Source organism: Mesoplodon bidens (assembly GCF_964165515.1).
Source record: "Mesoplodon bidens genome assembly, chromosome: 4".
Lineage (NCBI taxonomy): Eukaryota > Metazoa > Chordata > Mammalia > Artiodactyla > Ziphiidae > Mesoplodon > Mesoplodon bidens.
In genome coordinates this window covers 65541861-65557612 of record NC_138160.1, presented here as the reverse complement: position 1 = coordinate 65557612, position 15752 = coordinate 65541861, and the positions used below count along the sequence as shown (strand labels likewise).

Sequence of the window (15752 nt, the reverse complement as noted above, 5' to 3'; positions counted from 1 at the left end):
AAGGGAAAAGTCAGGAAAACTGAGAGACTCAAGGGCCCTAAAAACCCTTAACATAGGTAATTGAAAGTAAATTGGAAAAAGGAATTTCAGACCAAATTTCCATCCCTGAATTCAAGACTCTGAGACAAGAGAACCTCAAAAGATTCCGGATAAGTACACTGGAATTGAGATAGGCTGGGACCTGGGACCCTTTGTTGCAGTGCTGCAATGCTTACACCTGGACAAACCTCTCCTCGAGCAACAAAATACAAAGGAACTATATGGGACTAAAAATAACTGCTCACATGCCCAGGTGGGGCAAATTCTGGACAAACGATACAGAGAGACCAAAAAACCCAACTGTTACTTTTGAAGAGCCCCAAGCAAAAGCACGGAGTCAGGAGCAAAAGCAGGGCGCTGCACATGCCCCCAGCTCACAACATCACCTAAGGGGTGGGCAAGCCACCTAAGCCACCCCTCCAACCTGACCCCTGGACAGACCCCTACCCTCACCCCGTATAAGGAACCAGCCTGGCCTCCCTGAGCAAGCAAGGGAACCTGTTGCTTGTTCTCATTCCCCCCTGCTGCAGCAGGGGCCCCAATAAAGCCTTGCCTGAACTTCTTGTCAGGCCTCTGATCAATTTCTATTGATTAAGGAGGCCAAAAACCCTGGTCGGTAACAAAATCTCTTTCTGATCCTATAATTCAAAACTCTGCTGGGCAAGAAGAGATGGTACCAATTTACTACCTTTTAAAAACTCACATATTATCTTTTTTGTTCCTTTTTTTTCACTTGTCAGATTGGTTAATTTAAATGGAATAAAGCTCCCTGAAGACTTCACTGAATACTGTTCAAGTTTTTAAAGAGAAAGACTAAGAGATTTCTGTTTAGACTGATGCCCATGGATTGACTCATCATGGGCGGGCTCTACAGCCTGATGGTAAGGGGCACACACCCTACCACCAGACACCCTGGGTTGCCTCTGGGCTCCAATCCTTACCCTTGTTGTGAGCAACTTATTTTTCATTTCTGCATCTCACTTTATTCATTTGTAAATTGGGGATGATAATAATATTTCACTAATAGGGCTCTTGTGAGGAATAATGAGCTAACATATATAAAGTGTTTAGATGCGTGGTGGTCTGGAGCCAGCTCCCATGGACTCTTGAAACTCAGCTGTCCACATCTCTTCCCAGTTCAGTCCAGCAGGAGACTGCAATCAGTCCAGGTGGGAGTAGTGACACAACAGAAATCAAACACACACTACTACTCTTCCAGAGAGTTGGCTGTTAACCGTTTACCAGCACACCAGCAAATTAAATTAAATATGAGCATGTGACTATTAATAAATCCAGAATGAGACATTCTTTGAGACAAAGGCAAGGACTCTTCGAAAAAAAAAATCTCATAAAAATCCAGAAAGGTAGGGGCCTATTCTAGATTCAAATACACTAAAGAAACATAATAACCAAATGCAACATGTGAAAGTTTTTTAAATATGGGGGGAGGGGGACTCAGATATAGAGAACAGACTTGTTGCCAAGGGGGAGGGAGGTGGGGGAAATTTTCAAATTTTCAAATTTACAAATTTTCAAATTAAAAGTTTGGGGGAAAAGGTAAAGGATGTAAAAATATAAGAAAAAAATTAAATGGCGATAATAAAAACAAAATAACTGACCCATACTTGTCCAACTCTGAAAATGTTAAGCCTTTATATAAGAAAAGTCAACAAAGTCCAAGGTAGAATTTCAAAGTGACGCTACTAAACATCCTTAGCAACAAAATGTTAGTTCAGTAACAATAAAGTATATTTGGTTTCTTACTAAAGACTAAAATGAGCTTACATTTCAATGGATTCAAAATAAAATCAGAGAACACATGTACTCAACTATTTTATGGCAGGTCACAAGCAGTAATCTCTACTTTTCTTTCTGATGGAAAGATTTTCCGGTCTATTTCTCATAGCAAAAAGTCAGATTATATTTTTCATTGTAAACTCACTCTAGAAAATCAAGCCATTCAGCACTGCAGTCAAGGACTAGCTGCTCCCGGAGCTGATTCAGATGTCTGTAATTTTCTACAATAAAAGGAGAGTGAAAGCGGCTCACAGCTTTTGTGCTGGAAGAGAAGAAAAAACATAAATAGGAAATCAAGGTTACTAAGAAATCAGTAATGCCATCACTTCAGAAAATTAAAGTACTTATTTATTATTCTCTGATGAACGTTGAAAGTAAATAGCTGTAAATACAGAACATTCTTCAATTATGATCCTGAACTTTACTGACTCCAAAGATCTTTGTTGTAAATAAAATACTTGAAGTTCACAGGACTTTGTTCAGGAAGCTTTTAAAATTCATTTCAAGTTATACCCATATGGCAAAGTCAAAGTTTAGAATTTCTGTTTCATAAGAGCTTTTTTCTTTAAATTATACTAAATGAAAATGCTTGCTTTATTAAAAAAAGATCAGATACAAATATAACAAAGGAAGTCCTAACAAAGCAGGGAGTTGGACATACTGGTGAGGGTGGTATTATTTCTTATATTTTATTTATTTATTTATTTATTTGCGGTACACGGGCCTCTCACTGTTGTGGCCTCTCCCGTTGCGGAGCACAGGCTCTGGACGTGCAGGCCCAGCAGCCATGGCTCACGGGCCCAGCCGCTTCACGGCATGTGGGATCTTCCTGGACCGGGGCACGAACCCGTGTCCCCTGCATCGGCAGGCGGACTCTCAACCACTGCGCCACCAGGGAAGCCCTATTTTTTATATTTTATACTTTTTTGTATGATTAAAGTATTTCAGTGAAAAAAAAGCATTACAAAGAATAGTAATGTATTAATTCAGGAGGCAGTCAAAGAAGAGTTCTTCATGATCTAACTATAGATTCACAGTGACCCTGGATGGGAAGAAATATCATGTACTCCTCTTTTGGGCTTGCATATAATCTCTGCTTCTTCCTCAAGAAGCTGCAGAACACAATGGGGGATGCTATGGGTCCCCAGTCAGAGAATCCAGACGAGGGCTTCAACTCTGTCACTTACTTGCTAGCTATGTGACTTTGGGCCAATAAAACTGACTTTCTCTAAACTAAAAACTTTCCTCATCTATCAAATAGGGATAATAATAATATCTACCTTATAGGTACTGTTGAGAGGATCAGATAGTGCTTAGCAGAGTACCTATGTCATTAGTACTCAATGTTAGGAGTTCCATGGTGGTGGTTATTACTGCTATTGATGCTATTACTATGATGGGAACTTTAAGAAGAAAAGGTCAAGACTGAGTGATAGGCAGGTGATGACAGTGTATCCTGATCTTTGTTTATACCCTCACTCCTGTAACATGCTGTCACAATTACCTTTAATTTGGCAAGTTATTGGATTATAAGTGAGCCTTTCACATTAGAAATCTGACTTGATATTCTAACCTATTCAAGGTTCTGACAGCTAAACAACAGATAAAAAATAACAGTGAAACTTCCCCCAAACCATCTTATTTATTCATTCAATTTACATCATTGAAATGTTCAAAAGACGCTGGCACTGATTTATGCCTTGCTTATTGCTTTTAAAGTATGTCATCTAGATTTCTATGCAAACATATTTATCACAGTTCTCTTCTGACAAAACTCATTTAGTGAGACATTTTAGTGAATGTTCTAGATACACTAACATAATTTCTAGTAATTTCTCTTCACAAAGCATATTACCATTCATTAGCTGTAGCACAGGACAAAAAAAGATAAAGAATGCCTGCAAAATGAGGAAACATTCCCTAAAGTCAATAATACCCAAAATTCAATTATAGCTTCTGGTAACATAGGAAAAAAAAAAAAAAAGGATGGTATTAGAGGTAAAGAAACCCATGACTGTGCCTTCAGGATCCTTTGACAGTGGCCATGGAAAATAAATAGTTTTCTTTTTTAATTAAAATAATAATTAAAATTAATAATCATTCACACATCACGTCAAAATAATGTTAAAATTTCCTTCCATTCTTAACATAGAGTTCCTTCATACCATCACCAGCAACTAGTCCCCTACTACCTTAGGCAAATATAGTATTTTCATCTCAAGTTCATGCAAACATATTAACAGTAGTAATAAATATTTCACAAACGATGCTACTCACAAGAGGAAATACACTTCTCTAAAACCACTTTAAGAGTCCCCTCTTGGGGATTAATGCCTAACCAAGGAGAAAAGGCAGGGTCTCAACGTGGTTCTCTAATTTTGTTTCTGATTAATTATTTTCATCAATTCATGGTATAACTTAAAAAAAAAAGAACATGTAAAGAACTATTATAACTATGTGCCATGGAAAGCAAGCTCAGTGAGGCATAAAATGAAATGTCAGCTTCTTAAAAGAAATGTCAGGTATAGCATTCATCAAGAAGTTCAAGCAACCAAATTAATCTTATAATTGAAGGTTCTGCAACTTTCTTTTTCCATGTGTTTAAAATGTTCTCTGAGGAATAAGAATAAAACAGTAGTTCACAAACAAGAAAACAAGTGTACACAAATAAGATACCCTTTGGAAAAAATGTTTTAAAATCCATGATAAAAAGAGTTTAAGATAATTATTTATCTAGTTAAAAGTTCCATAAATAAACTGAAGGGCCAAACTGGCTTTTAATGTCAAGGATGTGGTTATTAACATACCAGAAGCATGCTGGTAAACACATGTCATAATTCCCGTTAATAAGAAAAAACACGTATTTTTAAACTTACCTTCCAACCTTAACCCAATCAGTTGGTATACAAGATACAGCAGAATTCTTTATCTCAATCATAAACTAAAATAAATACAAATAAAGGTTAGATATTTAAATGATTAACCATTATATTTTTAAATCTTTTAAATCTTCCTCAAAATTGTTCTATAATAGCAGAAAATAAATGTGATGATTGTAATTCAAAAAAAGAACTGTGCTATAATAGTCTAGCAAATATTAATCTAAACATTCAAAATAAATCCAGTATTGTTACTGGGAGAGTGCATATATGTCTGTACAACCAAATATTACTAATTAGGGTTTCAATACTTGGGATAAAGTACAATTTGTATTCAGCAAAAAGGTTGTAATAAAGGATATAACTTGGAGCTTTAATGTTTGTAACACTGTTATGTTCATACTACGAATGGTGATTTTTCTTTAATGACCTTTTTCATTTATTACTACCCACTTATCTTAAGAATTCTATTACTCAGTAATAAGATTAAATTTCTAAGTACATAAAATTTTAAAATATTTGATTATTAGATGTTATATCAGTTTGAGATATGGTCAGTCCCTAATTCTAAACAGAAGAGGATTCATCGTAATAGTTTTTATCCAAGAAACCTAAGTCCTCTAAAAGTATCCTCAGACAAAGCACGTAACTTCCTCAGCAATTAAGGGATTTCTTCACGAGTGTCTTCTTTAAGTTTTCATTTATATGAACCATATCTTTATAGATCCAACTGTACTCTACAAGCTTTTCTGAAATCATCCAGGAAGTAAATGAAATCACTACTTCAATCACACCTTCCATTTTTAGCACTAGTTATATAGCATCTCTTCTTCCTGTTCAATTTCCTGTATTATTGCAATGATATTTAATGTTTTATTTAAATAAATAAACAAATAAAAAATACACTTATTTTGTATGGGATGGGACTCAGAAGCTCTGCGGCAGCCACTAATTTTGAGATGGCTACAGGAACTTTGTCACATGTTTTACAACATTTCAGGTATTTATAATATGCATATTATTAATAGTATCAGCCTGGGACTTCCCTGGTGGTCCAGTGGTGGAGAGTCTGACTTCTAATGCAGGGGATGCAGGTTCGATCCCTGGTCAGGGAACTAAGACCCCACATGCCGCTGGGCAACTAAGCCCGTGTGCGACAACTACTGAGCTCGTGTGCTTCAACTAGAGCCCGCGTGCTGCAAACTACAGAGCCCATGCACTCTGGAGCCCGCATACCACAACCAGAGAGAGAAAACCCACGCTCCAAAACTAGAGAAAAACCCACGCACCACAACAAAGAGCCTGCATGCTGCAACTAAGGCCTGACGCAGCCAAAAAAAAAAAAAAAAAAAAAGTATCAGCCTGGCTTTTGAGTTTACTTTTCTATTAATAGAAACATTGTAGCTTTTACATTAATTATAATAGGAATTAATGATTAATTTTAAGAATTTTCATCCTTAGCAAAGATTTTGTAACTAATGCTGTCCTCTTTTATAGAGGGAATTAATACAATTTCAAATCTGATATATCCAGTTAAAGAGTTAAGAGTGAAGAGTCTTTAAAAGTCCCCTTTGGCTAAAAGAAAAGTAACTAAGGGGGCTTCCCTGGTGGCGCAGTGGTTGAGAATCTGCCTGCTAAGGCAGGCGACATGGGTTCGAGCCCTGGTCTGGGAGGATCCCACATGCCGTGGAGCAAATAGGCCCGTGAGCCACAACTACCGAGCCTGCGCATCTGGAGCCTGTGCTCCGCAACTAGAGAGGCCGTGATAGTGAGAGGCCCGCGCACCACGATGAAGAGTGGCCCCCGCTTGCCACAACTAGAGAAAGTCCTCGCACAGAAACGAAGACCCAACACAGCCAAAATAAATAAATAAATCAAATACTTTGCAACAACTTTCAGATTACCATATTAAAAAAAAAAGTAACTAAGGACAAAAATTCACAAAATAAATATCACTGATGAGAAATCACTCTAAGAGTAGGCTAAAAAATTCTGCTTAAATATTATTTTGAAATGTTCTATGAGAAAACATATTGGTCTTTTTAAAAAATAATTGTGGGAGGAGCTATGTCAAAGGCAAACAGCAAAATTCAGGACCACATTAGATCACTAATATTTGGGAAGGACATGTGTAACACAGAGCTCCATAGGAATTACTGCCTAAGGATGGTGGAAATTTTGAAAAGAAGCTACAACTGCCTCAGTGAGGTCTCTGGGCAGCCAGCTAGGATAGTGTACTTAAGTTATTCACCATAACTCTGCAGCATGGCAGCTCTGGATTCAGATCCATGCCTTATACTCATTACCAACTGCCACTGGTCAGTGGCAAACTGCTCCCTTTGGAGCACCTTGGGAATAGTTTGGACCATAACTGTTCAATCTGTAAGTATCCAGGGTCTATTCTAAGGACCACAGTTCCTCGAGCAAGCCATTTATAGAGCCAATACAGGATGGAAAACAGAGTGAGAATCAGGAAAGCTACGTGGACCTCCTGCTTGTTAAACCCCTGGGGTCACTTCCTCAGGTGCTGCTCCTGTGTGTCATCTTCTTTTCAGCCTGTGTTTCTCCTCAGAGTTGTCATCAACTAGAAAGTTTTTTTCTGTTCTACACTAGCTATGGAATAGGAAATTTTCTATTTCATGAACATTCTAAGAATGAGAAGACAGGCCTTTTGTTTAGAGACTTTATTGTTAAAGAAAAGGAAACTAACAAAAATTGGAAATTAACATATATTTCAGAAATCTTAGAGAGTTCTCATAGCAACTTCCCTTACTCTATAGTTCATGACTGTGTTTCTTAGGTGTTGATGCTAGAAGTCTGTCCAGATTCATTGTAACAATCCCTCATATTCTTCTGCTGGGATCCAGTTCTGTCCTGGTTAAATGTCAGATATTGTTACTCAATTTACAGCCCGTAGAATCACTGGACTGGCAGCATTGTTAAGTTTGCTGAAATTCTTATCACACTCCAGAAACTGCTCTCTGTTTTCTCCAAGGCCACACTTCACCCATTCCTGTCCTCTCCACTGTCTTTCCCACTATGTCTTAGGAATTTGCAAATATTTTTTATTTAGATGTAAAATATAACAGAGATTACTTTCCACGTCTTAAACATGTTAAGCAGATATTTGGATACGCTGCATGCTGTGAATTAATAAAATTTTTTCTAAAGATTTTCCACTAATATTTCTTTCCTTTTCCTTAAGAAAAATACTAATCAATACTGCCTCAAGTCTAAATATCCCCCCATGCCTATTCCATATCTGATTCAAGGTTAAGAGACAATTCTCTCCACACATAAAACATGAAAGAGGCTGCCACAGAAGCAATGAACTAACTATGTAAAGCTATGTAAATTTCTGTTTTCATTATTTTCTTTCCAGGATTTTCTTTCTTTCACTATTTTCTAAACTAATACTTTCAGAGTCAGACACAATAATTCACCATAGTCAATAAGGCTTAGTATTCTAATGAGTACATAAAAACTGGGAACAAAGGTGAAAAAAATGAATGGTGCCAAAAGTAACACTGACTTGACAGTCTATCTATTTTTACTAATATGAACAAGATCCATGTACCACATAGGGCTGCTATAACAGGTTTTTAAAAATATATTACAAAGTTAAATGTATGGAAATAAAATTTCAGACAGAACCGAAGGGTATAAAATAAGAAGCACATATATATAAAACAAGGGTTTTCCTTCTTTCCTCCTTCACTTCTCAGAGGTAATCATATTTGATGGAGTCTGTTCTTATTCCTTTGAGTATCTCTAAATTTGCTTATAAGTTCAGTACAAATATTTAAACAGAATTTGATTATAACAATGCTATTTAGAATTCATTTGGTGTTTGAATGAACAGAATCACTAATTCCCAAAAAATGTTATAAAAGTGATTCTGTATTGATGTACTACTAAGATTCTACAGGTTAAAAAAAAAAAACCCAACAAGAATCCATCCTATTGTTAAAAACTAAGAAATTTCTTGCCTCAAACTTATCAACTTAACTTAGTAAAGGTTAAAAATAATAATTTACCTTCCTTGTTAATCCTTTGTAATCCAATTACTTAATCTCCATGCTGCGCTTTTTCTTAAATTCAATGCTATACTGACACAAAATAACTAATCTACTATCCCTTATGAATTCCTAATCAGTTTTCCCCATTTTTACTTTAAAACTGCCAAATGAATCCATGGCTGTCTTCCAATGCCTTAAGCTTTATTTAAGTCTGAATAGTACGAGCTCTACAATGTCTGGATTTTATCAAATAAAATCTATGATGTTGATAATCCTTTGTATTAATATTTGTGAGTTGAGTGAAATAACGACATGGTATAAAGATTGGAGGCCGACCTGGGCTGGAAATGAGCTTCTAACTTGGGTAACTTATCTCACTATACTATGCCAAGTCTCAGTTTCCTTTCCTGCAAAACTGGAATAATCCCTTTCTGTGTTGTTACAAGGATTAATAATATATGCAAAGCACTTAGCACCATTCTGAACATTAACATGTGCTTGACAAATGGTAACTATATTACTATTATTATTATTATTATATGAATAATATGTGCATAGTGCTTTCCGATTAGAAAATACTTTCATGTATTTTAACTCAATTGGTCTTCACAGTAGTCTCACTACAGAGGTGACTCTTCCATGGTCATGTAGCATGTAAGTGGTAGAACTGGCAGCTTTCCCCACTGTAATACCAGGTAACCACTTTTCTACTAAACATCTTTTATTAACGTATCAGGCAATTTTGATCATCTCATTTTCAACGAATAGAACAGAACAGTGGCACTGAGATCACTTGTCAGTTTGCAAGGTCATAATTATATAGTGAAACCAAGAGATACAATTAAGTATTTGGTATTTGCCTGTTCAGGGAAGAGTGAGAAGTAAGTATACGTAGGGTGAAGTCATTTTTCTGTTATACAGAGCTCTATGTGGAATGCATTATGAAATGTCTGCCTTAGTATAATATCTTAATTTTGTCTAGAAGACAGGCTGACTTAATCACTGGTCTGTTACATTAATAAACATTTTAATAAAGATTATAATTTACTGTAGAATTTCTTAATTCAAGTAATCAAACAAATCAACACTTTTGGCTAAATAAAGCAGTCCAAATATTTTAAAAACATTTGAAATTATGCTTTTCCCCACTAGAAAAATATCTATTTTTAAAAATTCTGAATAAAATATTCATCCTATAGAAATTATTCACAAATTCCCTAATTTGCTATTTTAACAAAGTAGAATTTTTCAGATTCCCTCAGTTGGAATCTTTATATTTTATTAAGCATAAGATGTAGAAGTAGCAACACCTCAAGACTTAGAATAGGACCGACAGATATAAGTACACTTTAAAAAGCGTACTTATTCCTGGTTCTCATTCAGATACTAATATCAAACTTTAAACAGAAATACACATACCAAAAAACACATTCTAGACAGCACCATAATCTTATGGAAGATCCACTAAATGTAGGTTTTTGCTATAGTTTTGTTTTTCTGTTCTTTTAGCAGCTATACTGCTTCAAAAGGAAGCCCTGCCATTTAATCACTTTGTGATCCAATTAGTGTAGGTTATTCACTACATTCGGTGGTTTGTATCATTTCATCATCTGCAGACCAGGAGTCAAAGACTAACTTCTCTCTCTTGGATTTAGGGTAAATGAAGTCTTGAAAGTTATTATTTACGATAGTCAAGGTTCTCTATAATTTCAATAGATAATATTAAAACACATGTAACATTAAGTTCCATGGTTTTACCGAGACTAAAGTAAATAAGCAAACCAAATACTGTTATTAAAAGAAAATTCTTATCAAAACAAGCTATTACAATGTATTTCCAAGAAACAAAACAGAAAATCTGAAAAAAAAAGAAAACAATAATCCTTTCATCTATCCTCAGATTTTTATTTACATTTTAAAATATCCTTTCCAATTGAGGAAAACTAATGTAAAGGAAACGTATGTTTGATACTACCTCCTGTCCTGATACTGTCACATATTGTGCAGAAGGATTTTTTAGTATTTTTCGTATTTCTTGCAAATGTGTTTGAATCTTGTCAGTAACTTCCTGAATTTCGTCCTTCCTCTTTTTTATTAAAGGGAAGTGAGAAAGGTCTTTGAATAATTCAGTTTTATCCCCAATCCTAAAAAAATGAGAAAATGCAAATACATATATTAAAGCATATTACTTATACCAATTAACAATTATTTTTCAAAACATAATGAAAGACCAAAGGGTGGGAAGTCAGGAGAACAAGATTTTAATTCCAGCTCTTCCACTAAATATTTATGGGTGAGTTTCTTAATTTCTTTGAAGACAGACAAAATTACCCTAACATTATTTTCGTTTTGCAAGTTCATGATTGCCATGGTGAAACCAAGAGATGAAATTCAACATTTGTTGTATATTCAGAAAATAAACACTAATGTAAATACTGTCAAATCTTTTTTCTTATACTTAGAGTTCTTTGTGGGATAAATTGTAAAATGACTACTCCTTAGAGGATAACTTTGCTTCTGCAGTTTCTGAATATAAAGCAGAGGATCTCTGGATATCTAGCAAATAAGCACAAGATGCCATCTGCCATCTATTTTTGGATTAATAAACTGCTACTACTTGCTAGGCCTGGACTTTATCTTTTCATCACCTGATACCTGGAGAAGTACCACATTTGTTCTGTGTGACGGAACTGCCTAAACACTAAGTGTTATTTCTAGCTGTAATATAGAGCCTTTAGTATCTGATCACATTTCTAGTTTTACATGCAACTTCTTTCATTACTTCTATAGAAGCTTAAGTATCCACACATCAAATGGCAAATACATTACTTTCACTGCTAGAAAGGAAGAACTAAGGGTCTGCTACTTACTTGGCAGCTTGTTCGTTGAGAATCTTTAAGTAATGCTCCACTGGACTGAGGAGTTCAGGAATTTCTGAAATAAATGTCTGGAGCAACTCTGACTGAACATGGGAATTAACAGCAGGTATTAGTGCTTGAAATTCTGACTTCAGGTGGTACAGGGTTTTGACAATCAGGAAGAACTCTTGTGTAGAACACTGAAAATAGAAATATTTTTTCTAAATAGCATAACATATGTGAAAATGAAATTTAGTTTGTGGTCGTTTTAAAGGTAGAATCAGAATAAAAGAAAATTTTAATTTACTGTATAAATTAGTTAATTGAAATAAAGCTTTTGTTGATATGTCCTAAATGTTAATAGTTTAAGTACTTTATAATATTTTCAAGCTATAAAGAAAATAATTTGAGTCAAGGATAGGAAAGCCAATACTTGTTCAGTATTTTTTCATTTTAAAATATGTTGACCATATAACACAAATACAGTAAACAATGTCGCAAATATAAAGAATAATTCTGAGAAAATATCTGCAAAACATTTAAGAGATAAAGGGCAAAATTCTCTCAAGTATATGAAGTTTTACAAATTGACATGGAAAAGATGAATAATCCAAATAATAGTGGCTAAACGAACAGAATATGAAGCTCATAGAAAAAAATGTCCAATAAGCACATGATTAATGTCACATATAATTAGGATAAGCAAATTAAAATGACAAGATAGCATTTTTCACTCATCAGAATGTCAAAGATTTTAAAGTATGATAATAGCTAAGTAACAGAGTGTGAAAAATGACACTTTTATATACTACTAGTAGAGGCATAACTTTCCTGAAGAGCAATTTGGCATATATTTAAAATAAAAAGTGTATATACCCTTTGACTAAATAATTCCATTTTAAAGAATTTAACTAAAATTATTTTTCACAAGTAGTAAAAAAAAACTGTGTATCTGAATCTTTATAGTAGCACTGTTGGTAATAATATTAAAAAGATGAATAAGAAACAAGTATCCAGCAATTGAGATATTAGGAAAAACTCATTCAATGTGATACTATAAAACAGTTAAAAAAACTTAGACATCTGTAAATACTGATGTGCAGGTTGATATGGAACTCTGTAGTTTCAACATATTAAATATACATAGTATATGTTTACACTATATACCATACATGTATTTACACAGTAAAATTTCATTTGTGATTCTTTAAACTATATATATTATTCTACAGAAATAAAAGTATAAATTGAAAATTTCTGGGAAGTACACATGTAACTTTCTCTAGTTACCTCTGGGTAGTCGATATGCAGGAGGGTGGTAAAGGGAGACTTTTACTCTTTATTTTACACTCCTGTATACTGTTGTATGTAATTTTGTAACATGAACGTGAATAATTTTTTCAGGGGTGTATAGTTGTTTTACAATGTTGTGTTATTTTCTACTGTACAGTGAATTGGAGTTCCCTGTGCTACATATCAGGCTCTTATTAGTTATCTATTTTATACATATTAGTGTACGTATGTCAAACCCAGTCTTCCAATTCATCCCACCACCACCCCGGCCACTTTCCCCCCTTGGTGTCCATACATTTGTTCTCTATATCTGTGTCTCTATTTCTGCATTGCAAACTCTTTTATCTGTACCATTTTTCTAGATTCCACATATATGCGTTAATATACAATATTTATTTTTCTCTTTCTGACTTACTTCACTCTGTATGACAGTCTGCAGGTTCATCCACGTCTCTACAAATGACCCAATTTTGTTCCTTTTTCTGGCTGAGTAATATTCCATTGTATATGTGTACCACATCTTCTTTATCCATTTGTCTATCGATTGGCGTTTTGGTTGCTTCCATGACCTGGCCGTTATAAATAGTGTTGCAATGAACACTGAGGTGCATGTGTCTTTTTGAATTATGGTTTTCTATGGGTATATGCCCAGCAGTAGGATTGTTGGGTCATACGGTAATTCTATTTTTAGTTTTTTAAGGAACCTCCATACTGTTCTCCATAGTGGCTGTATCAATTTACATTCCCACCAACAATGCAGGAGGGTTCCCTTTTCTCCACACCCTCTCCAGCATTTATTGTTTGTAGATTTTCTGATGATGTCGATTCTAACTAGTGTGAGGTATTACCTCATTGTAGCTTTGATTTGCATTTCTCTAATAATTAGTGATGTTGAGCAGCTTTTCATGTGCCTCTTGGCCATCTGTATGTCTTCTTTGGAGAAATGTCTATTTAGGTCTTCTGCCCATTTTCGGATTTGGTTGATTATTTTTTTGATGTTGAGCTGCATGAGCTGTTTATATATTTTGGAGATTAATCCTTTGTCCGTTGATTTGTTTGCAAATATTTTCTCCCATTCTGAGGGCTGTCTTTTCGTCTTGTTTATAGGTTCGTTTGCTGTGCAAAAACTTTTAAGTTTCATTATATCCCATTTGTTTATTTTTGTTTTTATTTCCATTACTCTGGGAGGTGGGTCAGAAAAGATCCAGCTGTGATTTATGTCAGAGTGTTCTTCCCACGTTTTCCTCCAAGAGTTTTACAGTGTCCGGTCTTACATTTAAGTTTTAATCCATTTTGAGTTTATTTTTGTGTATGGTGTTACGGGAGTGTTCTAATTTCATTGTTTTACATGTAGCTGTCCAGTTTTCCCAGCACCACTTATTGAAGAGACTGTTTTTTTCTCCATTGTATATCCTTGCCTCCTTTGTCAGAGATAAGTTGACCATCGGTGCGTGGGTTTATCTCTGGGGTTTCTATGCAGTTCGATTGATCTATATTTGTTTTTGTGCCAGTATCATATTGTCTTGATTACTGTAGCTTTGTAGTATAGTCTGAAGCCAGGGAGTCTGATTCCTCCAGCTCCGTTTTTTTTCTCAAGATCACTTTGGCTATTCGGGGTCTTTTGTGTTTCCATAGAAACTGTAAGATTTTTTGTTCTACTTCTGTGAAAAATACCATTGGTATTTTGATAAGGATTGCACTGAATCTGTGAATTGCTTTTAGTAGTACAGTCATTTTCACAATATTGATTCTTCCAATCCAAGAACATGATATATCTCTCCACCTGTTTGTGTCATCTTTGATTTCTTTCATCAGTGTTACAGTTTTCTGAATATAGGTCTTTTATCTCCTTAGGTAGGTTTATTCCTAGGTATTTTATTCTTCTTGTTGTAATGGTGAATGGGATTGTTTTCTTAAATTCTCTTTCAAATTTTTCCTTGTTAATATACAGGAATGCAAGAGATTTCTGTGCATTAATTTTATATCCTGCAACTTTACCAAATTCATTGATTAGCTCTACTCATTTTCCAGTGGCATCTTTAGGATTTTCTATGTATAGTATCATGTCATCTGAAAACAGTGACAGTTTTACTTCTTCTTTTCTAATTTATATTCCTTTTATTTCTTTTTCTTCTCTGATTGCCATGGGTAGGACTTCCAAAACTAAGTTGAGTAAGAGTAGCGAGAGTGAACATCCTTGTCTTGTTCCTGATCTTAGAGGAAATGCTTTCAGTTTTTCACCATTGAGAATGATGTTTGCTGTGGGTTTGTCGTATATGGCCTTTATTATGTTGAGGTAGGTTCCCTCAATGCCCACTTTCTGGAGAGCTTTTATCATAAATGTGTGTTGAATTTTGTCAAAAGCTTTTTCTGCATCTACTGAGATGATCATATGGTTTTTATTCTTCAATTTGTTAACACTGTGTATCACATTAACTAATTTGCATATACTGAAGAAGGCTTGCATCCCTGGGATTCTTTAAATGTGTTGTTGGATTCTGTCTGCTAGTATTTTATTCAGGATTTTTGCATCCATATTCATCAATGATATTGGTGTGTAATTTTCTTTTTTTGGTCATATCTTTGTCTGATTTTGGTATCAGGGTGATGGTGGCCTCATAGAAAGAGTTTGGGAGTGTTCCTTCCTCTGCAATTTTTTGGAAGAGTTTGAGAAGAATGGGTGTTAGCTCTTCTCTAAATGTTTGATAGCATTCACCTGTGAAGCCATCTGGGCCTGGACTTTTGTTTGCTGGAAGATTTTTAATCACAGTTTCAATTTCATTACTTGTGATTGGTCTGTTCATATTTTCTATTTCTTCCCGGTTCACTCTTGGAAGATTATACTTTTCTAAGAATTTGTCCATTTC

The 15752-nt window shown here is 34.9% G+C and overlaps 1 protein-coding gene across 1 annotated transcript in view; it reads right to left on the bottom strand.

Moving 5' to 3' along the window:
* The window catches only part of MSH3 (mutS homolog 3), a gene marked incomplete at its 5' end in the record, with an annotated part of 184857 nt that overhangs the window by 70911 nt on the left and 98194 nt on the right, over positions 1-15752 (bottom strand). Inside the window, 4 exon segments of the mRNA XM_081231819.1 lie at positions 1982-2098; positions 4713-4777; positions 10710-10878; positions 11605-11792. Of these exon segments, the coding sequence (XP_081087945.1) occupies positions 1982-2098; positions 4713-4777; positions 10710-10878; positions 11605-11792 (539 nt within the window).